This window comes from Tursiops truncatus, chromosome 19 (genome assembly GCF_011762595.2).
Source record: "Tursiops truncatus isolate mTurTru1 chromosome 19, mTurTru1.mat.Y, whole genome shotgun sequence".
NCBI lineage: Eukaryota > Metazoa > Chordata > Mammalia > Artiodactyla > Delphinidae > Tursiops > Tursiops truncatus.
Window position 1 is genome coordinate 18,798,252 of NC_047052.1, and position 12,697 is coordinate 18,810,948.

The window sequence follows — 12,697 nt, forward strand, 5'->3', positions numbered from 1 at the left end:
CACCGCCTGAGGCTACGCACATAGACCCCTCTGGGCCCCTCGTTAAGCAGGAATCACACAAGTTGGAGTGTTTGGAGCACTTGTTAATCCGTTATGATTTATTAGCTGTACAGCAGTAGATCCTCCTCCCCAGCTTTCAACCCCATTACATATTTTATTACAGGTCTCATGTTGGCGTCCTAAAATAATGAAAAATATCACACAGTACAGCTAAGTACAAAATGCATCAACCTAGAGTCTGATAGCTAACTGATGGCTCTCTTAAAAGCAATACACAGAAGAAAAAAGTGTTTGAAATCAGCAAGACTGAGGCTCTCTAAAAAACACATTTTAAACATGTGACAGTTCATGTGCAAGAATCACTTTTTAGTTGGTTTTGCTTCACATTATTATTTTTTGAAGATTCAAAGTTTAAATTACTGACCTAGTGAAATTTTCTGGCCCAGCTTTTAAGAGCTGCTGTGACCCACTCATAATCACCCTTCTGCTTTAACAGAGGATGTATAAAACACAAAATTCAGCTACAAACAAAGCAAAGAAAATGTAGATGGGAAATCATAACAAAGTTAATTGTACAAGGTTCAAATGCTGGCTCCATGGGCTGGAAAATTATGATCTTCCATGTGGGTGTCCGTCACTAGCGGGCAGCAGTCTGGGTGCCATTCTGCTACATGATTGTGATCCAATTCCTTGTCAACATTTACATACTACAGTCTGTGGAAACTTAATTTGCAAGTAATTAAAATGCTGGGTTTTCTTACACTGCACTTTTCAACCTCTTAATTAATGGAAAAGATTAAAATGTAAAAAAAGTTATTTACAAGCTTGACCATACCAGAAACTTTGCCAAGAAAGAGGCAAAGTCTTCAGGACAGAAACCAATCGTAGCATGCCATACTACTGGTGTGCAACTGACTCCAAGCAAAGAGAGTCAGGGCAAAGCAAAAGCAAAAACCAGTTTAAAAGTCTAAGTCCTTCCCAAGTCTGCATTTACAATTAAAAACTCTCCTGGGAAGAAGACCATAGAACTCTGGGAAACCCAGTGGTGGTTTCTGGAGTGGTTTACCATAGCAAGAGAGAGGGTTCAATGTCTCTGTTTCCATCTAAGAAAACCAGTTAGGCGTCAACACTGTCCTCAGCACTTCACAGTAAACCCTCAGGGACTCAGAACATTCCATTATTTGCTAACATCAAACAGCAAGTTCTAGTTAAATCACATTTTTCTAACATCATCCTTGAAGTTTTAGTTCTCAGTATGTTTGGTAAAATGATGCTTTTCCCAAAGCCAAAAGAAGAAAGAAGGGAGAAAAATTAAGATGCGGGCCGTTTAAACACAGCCCAGAGCAGTCCTGGCAACGAGCGAGGCCCCGCCATCACCGGTCCATCATGCTGAGGATCATCTCGGGCGTGAGGTCTCCGTTGGGGGCGTCTGTGGCGGCTGGCTGGGGCTCCTCTTCCTCCCCCTCTGCGGGCTCTGCGTCTGGCTCTTTTTTGACTTCAACTATAATGTTCTCAATTGCACCTGTATTCTGGTCTTCGACCTGAATAATGGCTGTTGCTGGCAAAGAAGAGCATGAACAAAACAAATGCTCCATTAAAGCCCCCAAGGATTGCAAGGGTCTTTTCAGACTTGACACTAAATGAATGTCAGCAACACAGGAAAGCCTTAGATTCGATACAGAGAAAGTCAATCAAAAAGACCTAATAACCTAAAATGCGGCCATACACAAAGCCCCACTACTCTAGATACTATCAAAGAACAAAATGTTGACACTCCTCTTCATATGACTCCCAAATTGCGTATTAAAAAACTCATAAATTTGAGTTTAAATGTCATAAATTTGGGCTTCATAATACTGTGTGTGAGATACGCAAAAAATGCAGATGGTGCGGGACTAGGAATACTTCACAGAGTGTGGGATGTAGGTCCGTTTTAGAGATGACCCACCTATAGCAAAGAACCTGACATTTTTGAGTCTGAAGTCCTCCCAACACCCAGCGCCCTCCCGCCAGTTCACTCACTCAAATGTGTGTAGGCAAAATAGTTCCCGGGATCTTTAGAGTCAACCACCCCATTGCAATAAGACATCTGGACACGGGGCTCAGGGAGCATGTTAAAAAAATAGATGAAACCCTGTATTTGTTAAAGAAAGAAAAAAAATTGCCAGCTTTTAGGAGATTAATGAATAGGACAGAGATCTGAGACCCTGCAGAGCCTGCTGTCACAAGGGCCACGTCCCGTACAGGACTGCTACGTGGTGTGACGTGGAGGGTGAACACCTCCTCTGTGTCCTCTCATAAATCAGGAGGCCAGCAATAGAATCCACCAGCCTGGATTTCTTAGGAGGGACAGTGTCAGCTCAGAAATTGCTTTTTCCCTCTATCTTTTAAAATTTGGCTGTTTTACGTTCATTACCACATCAATTTTGCCAGCTGACTATGACTCTGGTTGTTTTGTAAAACTCTCCCACATTAACAGTACCCACCTTGTAGAACATAAGTACCCTTCTACTCTGGATTTTCTCCTACTGAAACCTAACAGGCCTCTAGAGATGTTCCTCCGTAAAAACCAAAAAATCGCTTCCTGAGAGTTTGTTCCCAGTGTGACCTTAATTTGTTCTCATGGCTCAGTTCCCATCTACCCAAAGAATAAGGACCTGTCTGGCCTCCCCACGTGTTAGGAGAGGACGCCAGCCTGCTGTGCTGAGACAGTCAACTTACGCTGGGTCTGTTTGGGCTGGTTGGTTCTGCCAGGGGGGCGTCCTCTCCGCTTCTTGGCAGGTGGTGGGGCTGGGGTCACAGGCTGAGGCTCTGGCTCGGGTTCAATCTCCACGGCAGGCTCCTCCTCATCCTCATTGTCATCCAGGTCTGGCTCAGCATTTTCTTCTCATGAAATCAGGAAGAAGAGGTAGTGGGGCAAGGAGAAGAGTGGTGGAAGAAAAAATAACACACAAATAATCACATATTCTGTGAAGTCTAGTTACGTATTTATTTTCATCGTTAAAAGCCCATTTAAAAAATGCTTTCACTGGAATTTTTGTTATCAGTGTTAACAGAGTACACTGGTATTGATGCAGAATAAGCAAATCAACCCAAATACTATTATTCATATTTTATGTGGACTGGATATTACTTTTTTCTCTAAGCTTTAGATATCAGAATATTGAGTTTTGAATTCTTAGAGGCAACTCCACAATATGCCAGTTATATAAAAAAAACCCACAAATGGTGTTCTAAGTTGAAAATGAAACAAATGTTCCCTCTACCTACTACACAAGGATAAAGCAGGACACTAAGCCTGATATGGACCCCTGAAGAGTGGTAGAAGGTGTGCATGCATGTCTGTGTGTATGAAGTTCTTGAAGCACCGTGAGGTCCTATTTACTAGGAAAAGCATAAGGCCAAGTTTTGGGATTTAATTTAATTCCCAGCTGTTCCAAACCTAACAGGTCATTCTTAACTCCCTTACCTTCTCCCGACTGCCATTATCACATAAAAGGAGAGGGAACTACTATAGAAAGAACACTGACGAGGAGCCTGATAATATGGCTTTGAGTCTCAGATCTCCTAAGTGTGTGACCTGGGACCATGACCACACTGAACCTCAGTTTCCTTGTGTAATCTCTAAAGCACTCCCAAGGATCACAAGGACTGAGATAATGTCTGTAATCGTGCTCTGTAACTTACATTCTACTACATAATCACAGTTGATTTTTACACTGTACATCACAGTTTAAAAATTCTCCATTATTCCATTTAGGCTTCATTAAGTAAGAGATATTACCCTCATTTTATAGAAATAGAGAGAAGCTAAGTGATTTGTAAGGCACAACTAACCACAGTTTGGGGCTGTTCTGCTGCCCACACCTATAGGCAACCAAAGAGTTCTTGCTACCCCTCCCCCATTGCCAAGGCACAAAATGTACCCCGCCTGCCTTCCTCCAAGAAATGCAGGTTACAAGCACATTCTCTTTCTCTAGCACCAAATGTTTAAATTTAGAAGTCTGTGGGTAAATGCCTGATCTTCAGGACAAAATGCCTTATTTGCCAAGTGACTGAAATCCTAAGTGAAAATGTGGGGAACGTACTGGTACGTGGCAGAGTGTCAAGGACGACACGCTTTCCTGCTGAAGTTATTCAAGCCCCCTATTGCCTAAGTTGGCCCAATGCCTAGAAAATTAAACAAATTCAGTCAGAATTGGGGGAAAAAGCACACAAAGAAGGTTAATAGGGTCCAAGGTTTATTGGCTGGGAGAGACTTTGGCAAAAAGCCTTTGAAAATAGCAGTAGACTCTGCTGGTCAATTTCTGCCGATGGCCAACAGGCAGAACTTCTGGGAGGGAACAAATATGACTGTGTGGCCTTCACCAGCCCAGAAATTCTGGGATAAAGAGACACTAGGGAGCTTCCCTGGTGGCGCAGTGGTTAAGAGTCCGCCTGCCGATGCAGGGGACGCGGGTTCATGCCCCAGTCTGGGAGGATCCCACATGCCGCGAAGCGGCTAGGCCCGTGAGCCATGGCCGCTGAGCCTGCGCGTCTGGAGCCTGTGCTCCGCAACTGGAGAGGCCACAACAGTGAGACGCCCACGTACCGCAAAAAAAAAAAAGAGAGACACTAGGTATGAGGTCCAAAACCAAACACTGTGCTGTACAAACCAGCAGTGCAGAAGACAAAAGGAGGAACTGTAGCAACCTATTAGGAACTGTCAATAAACTCTGCAGGTGAAAGATGCTTCTGGTAAAGTACAATTAGAGAATAGAACTGGTCTTGTTGGGAGATGAACCACAGAAATGAACAGGGAAGAACCATAAGAAAAAAGGGTATGGGACAATGTCTGTGAGTAGGAGGCTCTGCAACGAAGAGCAACTACAGGTATCCTGAAGCTCAAGGTTATCTGTGGATCTCTGCTGGTACTTGAGGCCCTCTGACATTCCTTGGCACCTCCCAACAGTCCACTCAATTTCTTAGGCAAACAAAGGGATCCCACAAAATTCTCAGTAGAGAGTGATGCGCTTTATAAAAATTAAGCAAAGTGACATTTTAAAAGAGGCATTCACTTAAAACCGAGTGAATGAAGATATTGCTTAAAATAGATTTTCTACTAAAAAAGGCAGCAAAAAATAAACTACTCTTATGCTTAGATGAATATTCTCCCAGAAACAGTTAAAGTTCTGAATAGAAAAGTGAAGTCTTTATTAAGATAAAAAAACAAAAGGGACTTCGTTATAGATTTAAGTATTAAAAACCTAGTACTGGGGCTTCCCTGGTGGCGCAGTGGTTGAGAGTCCGCCTGCCGATGCAAGGGACACAGGTTCGTGCCCCGGTCCGGGAAGATCCCACATGCCGCGGAGCGGCTGGGCCCATGAGCCATGGCCGCTGAGCCTGCGCGTCCGGAGCCTGTGCTCCGCAACGGGAGAGGCCACAGCAGTGAGAGGCCCGCGTACCGCAAACAAACAAACAAACAACAAAAAAAACCCTAGTACTTTCATGAACAAGTTTGATAATAAAACCAATAAAGTAACATAAGTTCTTTAACACATTTTCAGAAATTTCATTTCCTTCCCCACTATTTTACTGACAAGCAATGCAGAAGACAAAATGAGAACTCCTTAGAAATACATTAGGCATCATCTATAAGTGCATTCTCCAAAACAAAACCCCTCTACATCCTTTTCCACAAAAACCTTAAATCTTTAAGTCACAGATGTGACTTCTTAACTGGCTGCCAGTAGCCCAAGTATCCACATTATAAAACCTAACACTATGGAATAAGTTTGTATAATGAAACGTGATTCCTACATTACCAACACCTTTGTTTGCCACCCCTTTCATGAGTCTAGCACCACAACGCATATACTTTCTGTCTGGATTTCATGACTAACACCCCAAAGAACATCAATGGTAGGAAAATAAGCAAAGTTTTAAATTATAAATGGAGAGATTAAGGTAGGAAGAGAAAGGCTGACCTTCATGGATTTGATCAACACATCTCAAGGCTAGGCTGACACAGGCAGTCAAACCAGAAGTTGGTCAGGATGCTTAAGCAACCTTCTTCATGTCCATTAGATTCACTGCTCAAATCTAGACCAGCTTCCTAAATGTAAAAGCTATGAACATAGAAAAGAAACTCTGCTGGCCTTAGAATATCACTAATCTGAGTAAATTGAGTAAAGATATTAATTTTGCTTCAGCTTTAACTGAACATAATATATAATATCTTATCAAGCAATGGAATGCCATGAGAAAAAAAAAGAAAAAAAAAGAAAATTTGCTCCAGGGATAAACTAACTGCTGTTGTAAATATATACACACATCAGGAAGATTAGAGGTTTAAAGGAAGTATGAGAGACTGGCTTATCTCTGTAACCCAGCATGTCCATATGTAAATACACTGGAAACTCTGCACCAAAACCTGCCATGTATAACTAACTCAAGAAACAAGTTACTTACCACTGTCAGAGGAGTCTTCCTTTTTAGAGCGCATCTTTCTTTTCCTTCCACGTTTACTCTTCTTCGTTTCTCCTCCATTTTCCCCTTCTACACCATCTGGACCAGCACAATTATCAGCATGTCTTGCCATGGTATTCTAACAAAAGGAACAAAACCCTCTTTCACATTACTAAAAAAGGTAAGATGAAAATTGGAAGTTCTCTTTTAGTTTAATAAAAAAAACAACCGGGGGGCAGCGGGTGTTGGGGCGGGAATCCTATTAAGTCTCAATGTTCTAGTATCTGCTAAATGTGTCCTGAACATACTCTCCCCATCAGAGGAAATGGTCTCCATCTGGAGGGGGCAGGGAGAGAGACAAGGGTGGGCAAGAGAGGAGAGTTGCTCAGAAGATGAGGTTGGATCCTCTGAGCAGGGGAGAATCAGACCAACCTCCCTGTCCTGTGCAGACCTGACAAACATGGCCCTAAGTGAAGATCCAGGACAGAACTGTTAAAAAAAAAAAGTACTGAGTTCCCAGGACTTCCCTGGTGGTCCAGTGGCTAAGATTCCACACTCCCAAAACAGGGGGCCTGGGTTCGATCCCTGGTTAGGGAACTAGATCCTACATGCCACAACTAAGAGTTCACATGATGCACCTAAAGAGCCCACATGCTGCAACAAAGATCCTGCAGGCCACAACTAAGACCTGGTGCGGCCAAATAAATAAATAAATAAAAATATACTGAGTTCCCCATCAGTGGAAGGGTTCACACATGGACAGAAAACCTCAAGGTGGGGATGACTGATCCTTTTCCAAATGACAGTTCATCTCTATATTTATAAGCTCAGTGGAAAAGACTGCCCTGCTTTGCAGTGGAAGCTCAAGAACGTGGTATCAAGAACTGTAAGACAGGAAGTAAAGTTCTGACTCTTACCCGGCGTGTAAATGTTTTCCCACACTTAGAACAGACGAAGGCCGCGGGGACAAAGTTGGGGTCATGATAGCGTTTGAAGTGCATGTCAAGGAGCTGTTTCTGGCGGAAGGTCTTGTCGCAGTGGCTGCAGGCATAAGGCTTCTCTCCGGTGTGGGTGCGCTTATGCATGATCATGTGCCTCTCCTGAAAGAAAGTGGGGTGGGGAAGGTCTCAGAGCCTGTCCTAGGGCTGCTACCTCAGCCACCATCTGTGTGCGTGTAGCTGACAAGACCTTTCACTCCCAAGGGTCTAGGCTCAAAGCTGCTTATTGAGAGGATAAAGTTAACCATACTGGGGTACAAAACTGCTTCCCCAAATCCTAGGATAGATATGCTCACTCCTGCTGGGCTGCTTCTGTAGATCACTCCCAAGCATCAGGCCCCAGAACCAGATTCTTCCCTTCTCTCAAGTCCGGGACTTACTTCCCATGGTTTTGAGAAAAGCTAGCAGTCTGCCTGGAGCAGGTGGAGGGTAGGGGAAGGTGTGACTGAATAAAACTGTCAGTTGGAACCAGACATGATACAATCGAGAAGCAGGACCTTCAGTGACAATCTCATAAACCACGTTTGAAAATATCCTTAAAAATAGTCACCATACAAGGTATATAAAAACCCCCTGATAAAACCTAACAATAATGGGACAGCAACCATTTTCTAACTATGAAAGGCTCTACCTGTCTGCAAGCGTAATCACACTGATCACACTTAAAGCGCTTCTCGTTCTTATGTGACTTCTGGTGCTGGATGAGGGCATAGCGCTCATGAAACACAGCATCGCAGTATCGGCATTTCTTGCCCTGCTCAATGTAGGAATGCTGCTTTCGCAAGTGGACACCTGAAAGCAAAATAGAAAGCGCGGTCCAACTTGTGAAAACACAAACAAGCATTTCAAAGAGTTAAGAATACATTTCTTTCTGCTTCTTAAAATAATTACTCTGGCTGTTATACAGAAAATGAATAAAAAGAATAACAGACGTGGGGAGACTAGTTGAGACGTTGAAACTGGATAGGTGAAAGAAGGTGGTGGTTTGGATAAAGGAGATGGCAGTGGGTACGGAGGGAAGGAGAAGAACTAAGAGTGATGAGAGACCTAAGAAGTTGAATCAACAGGATTGAGTGACTGGCCAGAGAGTGAGGAAGAGAAAGGTGGGTATCAGGAATGACCTCCAGGTTTCTGGCTTGGAAAACTGAGCAGATGGTGGGGCCATTTACTGAGACAAGGAATAGTGGAACAAGGCTGAAGCCCAAGCTGTGTTTATCTCTGGGGCAAGGGAGTAAAGGGCTTTTAGACCTTCAGTTTTGGACATGTTGAAGTTGAAATGCCAATGATATCAAGTAGGGATAGGGATGGCAAGGAATAGATGGGTACATAAGCCTTAATCAGAGGACAGATTTGGAGCAGGATTTGAGTGAGACCAAGAGAACTGATGAAATCACTAAGGCAAAGAAAGAAACAGTATGGGTCATGCCTTAAGAAACCTAACAGTTAAGGCCAGTGAGAGGAAAAAGGATTAAAACAAGAGAAGGCTGAGAAGGAACAGTCAGAGAAATCAGAAGAAAACCAACAGGATGTAGTGCCATGAAAGCCAAAGGAAGACAGTGTTTTAAGGAGGAGGGTGCAGCCCGCTATGAATAATGATGCTAAGAGATCAAGGCAGATGGGGGAGTTGAACGTTTCCTGCATTCTGCAATGTGGGGTCACTGGTGATCTTAGTCAGTCACTTTATAGAGTGATGGGTATAAGCCAGATGGGAAGGAAACTAGAAGCTGAGGAAGAGAGGGCTGTGAGGGATATAACTCTTCATGAGCATTGGCTAGAAAGGAAACAAGAGTTAAACCTAGAAGGGAAAGACTTTTTTTAAAAAAAGACAAGAGAGATGAAAGCACATTTGGAGTTGAGGCGAAAGATTAAGGAGTGAGAACATGAAAATGAAGGTAAAGATGCGATACCTGACCACGGAAAGGCTGCCAAGAACACAGGAGAGTGGGATCAGGGCAAAGGGACAGGCCACAGACAAGAGTGACACAAACTCTCTAGTAGCAGATGGGGAAAGAGGATGAATGCAGGTAGATTTACACATCTGATAACAGGAAATGTGAAGTTTCAACCTGTTGCCTTTATTTTTTTGTGAAGTAGGAAAAGAGGTTACATACTGAGACCACGGAGGCAAAGAGAAAAGGGAAGGAAGATCAGAGGTTTAAAGAAAGTTAACAATGATTTATTCTACTCTGTCATGGAACCTCCCACATCGCAGGCACCCAAACATTTGTGGAATGAATGAATGAATGGACAAACTCGCTGAGGAGAATGCGAGCACAATTGATGAGGACAAACAGCTGGATTATTCAGGAGCCCAGCTGCATTTGGGATCATGAATTTATGGTGCTACCAATCTGCTCAATCAAGGTGATATCACATCAAACTTAAAGAGGGCCAATTCTGGGGAATGGAAATAAGGTAGGGGAAAGGGATGGCTCACTTTTAACTCTCTACACATGTTCACTATATGAAGGCCTTTTATACACACATATATTATTCCAAATAATTTTTAGGCCTCAACTTTCCCCTTCTGGTCCTCAGATAGAGACTTAATAGTTAAAGACTTTCTTTCATACATTCTTATTAAATACTTACAATAATGATTCTGTAAAGTAGGAATTATTCTTATACCTCAGTTAAAAAAAAAAGACTTCGAGCAGTAAGTATTTGAAGGTGAATCTTGACTCTGGTAGGTCTGTCAAGATTCTCCATGCTTTCCTGTGTCCCAAAAATGATGAATCTTAATTATTGCATATTAGTGTGAAATCAGACCTGCTTTGGGGAACACAAACTTGTTTGGGAATAGTTTTGGGAGATAACTATTATTTGACAGCTCCTAGGCAATTGAGTGCCTCATAAAGAACTTGTTATGCAGGGTCTAAGGGGTTTCATGCAAGTATAAAACACTCAAGGTTTTTATTCGCATCATGAAAGTGAGTAACTTAAAAAAAAAACTAAATAATTCAAACAGGGGCCTAACAGCTCACACACTGCCATGAGATATTACTGGTTTAGGTTTTAGTTTCTATACAGTGCGAACAGTAAAACTCTTTCATTTACCTGAGGACAGTACCTCTTAATTTTTTCTAACAAAGTCCTTTCAAGAGCAGAGTAGGATGAACACATGACCCACTGGATCTTATGTGGAGCCCAAAGTCCTCTACTTCAAGCTCACAGTTTCATCTTAAAAACGTTAGTCAGTCTACAGTTTGTTCAATATAGTCATATTAACGTAAAAATGTTTTAAGACACCAGCTCAATTGGATAACTTTACTCAAAACCTTCTGAGTATAACCAATGCTGCAGAAAGACAGGCCAAGTTTATGCTGTGGCTCAGTATGATCCTGATATGACCTGGGTACTTATGTACTCCCCTGTGTGAGAAACAGCTCTAGAGGGTTCGAGAGGACTCAAGTCCAGCTTTGCCACTCATAAGCTGTGTTGTGTAGCTTTGGTCAAGACATCTGTTCATCATCTATAAAGCTAGAATCTACCTTGATGACTTCATATGGTAGTTGTGAAGATCAAATGAGTAAAGAAGTAAAATAAAAGTAAAAGACAACCTGGAAAGTACAATTTATCTAAGTTTATATTATTATTATTATTCAGGGAGCAATGAATTTTGGATAAAGAACAGACTGGGGCAATATTTTTATCTCTTTTAAATAATAAAAACGAAGGGATAAATCCAGGTGACCTTATCTTTAAGAATATGGGTCACAGTATGGGACTTCCCTGGTGGTGCAGTGGTTAAGAATCTGCATGCATGCCAATGCAGGGGACATGGTTCGAGCCCTGGTCCAGGAAGATCCCACATGCCGCAGAGCAACTAAGCCCGTGAGCCACAACTACTGAGCCTGAGCTCTAGAGCCCACAAGCCACAACTACCGAGCGTGCATGCCACAACTACTGAAGCCTTCATGCCTAGAGCCTGTGCTCCGCAACAAAAGAGGCCACTGCAATTAGGGGCCCACGCACCGCAACAAAGAGTAGCCCCCACTCGCTGCAACTAGAAAAAGCCTGCGCGCAGCAACGAAGACACAACGCAGCCACAAATAAATGAATAAATAGATAAATAAATTTTTTTTTAAAAAGAATATGGGTCATACTAAAATTTCTACCACCGAACTCTGCCTCTATATAAACTCTAGTTTAATTATGCACAGATATATAGCTATCAACAAACCAATAAAAACAGTCCCATTACCTAAAGTACAAATATTGTGAAAAAAACCTGAAGTCAACTGACCTTAGTTCGAATCATACTATGTCACTTCTCTATTTGGGGGCTTTAATTATACTGTTTTCTCTCATTACAGCTGCCATTAATTTATAGATGAGCTATAGTCAGGGAAGAATCTTGTAGCCTACTTCAGTACAGTAGCCTAGCTTCAGTAAGAGAAAGAAGACAGAAGAAAGTATCACTAGCACCTAAGCAATGACTTTTATTAAACAGCAGGCCATTCACATTCACAAAACTTACATGAAGGAAGTAATTTGTGATCTCCATTATTCTCACAAATTTGTCAAAATATATTTTTCATTTGCCACTAGTTAATTTACTTACCCAAATCACTTTTTCGGGCTATGACAGTGTCACAGTGGGGACAGTGAAATTTGGCCACATTTTCTGTGTGCTTCTGTAAAATGTGCATCTTCATGGTACCACTTTGGGTAAACCGTGCATGACAAATATAACATTCATAAGGTTTTTCCCCTTAAAAGGAAATACAAAATGAACAACTTAGATGAAATAACTGAATACTATCATTTAATTGGAGGGTAATCCAGGTGGCAGATGTGCTAATCCACAGAGAATCTACAGTTCTTAATTTAGGAAGGATGAGGCTCAGGCCCACTGCCTGGCTCATGCCTATCTTCAGAGATGGAAAAGAAGTCCCAAACTATGGCCACCACCTCTGCTTTGCCCAGCTCTGCCACGGAGTCCTTCACATTTTAGTAAGAGTAGTTCCTACAGCAGTACTTACCTTTGGGGGAAAGCAGACGGGATGACAGGAGGACCTGCAAGATTTTCTTTTTAGGAAAAGAGAGTACTCTGGAAAACTGACAAGTTGGGTTACTTATGTAACCTACCCAGACTTCTTCTAACAGTAAAAACTTTCCATTCTCCAATGTATATTCAGAGCAATGAACTCCAAGGATATGCCAGAGAAGCATTTATCAATTATATACTACTCTCATGCCAGCTTCCATTCGGGTAACTAATAGGGGCATGTGGTGGTTCACAGGGTCCC

The 12,697-nt window shown here is 42.3% G+C and overlaps 1 protein-coding gene across 4 annotated transcripts in view; it reads right to left on the reverse strand.

Moving 5' to 3' along the window:
• Positions 1–70: 70 nt before the first annotated feature.
• CTCF (CCCTC-binding factor) overlaps positions 71–12,697 on the reverse strand; it is a 49,243-nt gene continuing 36,616 nt past the window's right edge. For 2 of the 4 annotated variants that reach the window (XM_004317558.3, XM_019935666.3), the window contains 6 exons: positions 12,010–12,159; positions 8,077–8,237; positions 7,365–7,547; positions 6,451–6,586; positions 2,722–2,883; positions 71–1,558 (listed from right to left, as the gene is read on the reverse strand). In XM_004317558.3, coding sequence (XP_004317606.1) covers positions 1,374–1,558; positions 2,722–2,883; positions 6,451–6,586; positions 7,365–7,547; positions 8,077–8,237; positions 12,010–12,159 — 977 coding nt within the window. In that variant the 3' untranslated portion in view covers positions 71–1,373. The remainder of the gene's footprint in view (positions 1,559–2,721; positions 2,884–6,450; positions 6,587–7,364; positions 7,548–8,076; positions 8,238–12,009; positions 12,160–12,697) is intronic. The other 2 variants (XM_019935667.3, XM_019935668.3) reach the window with 2 other exon arrangements.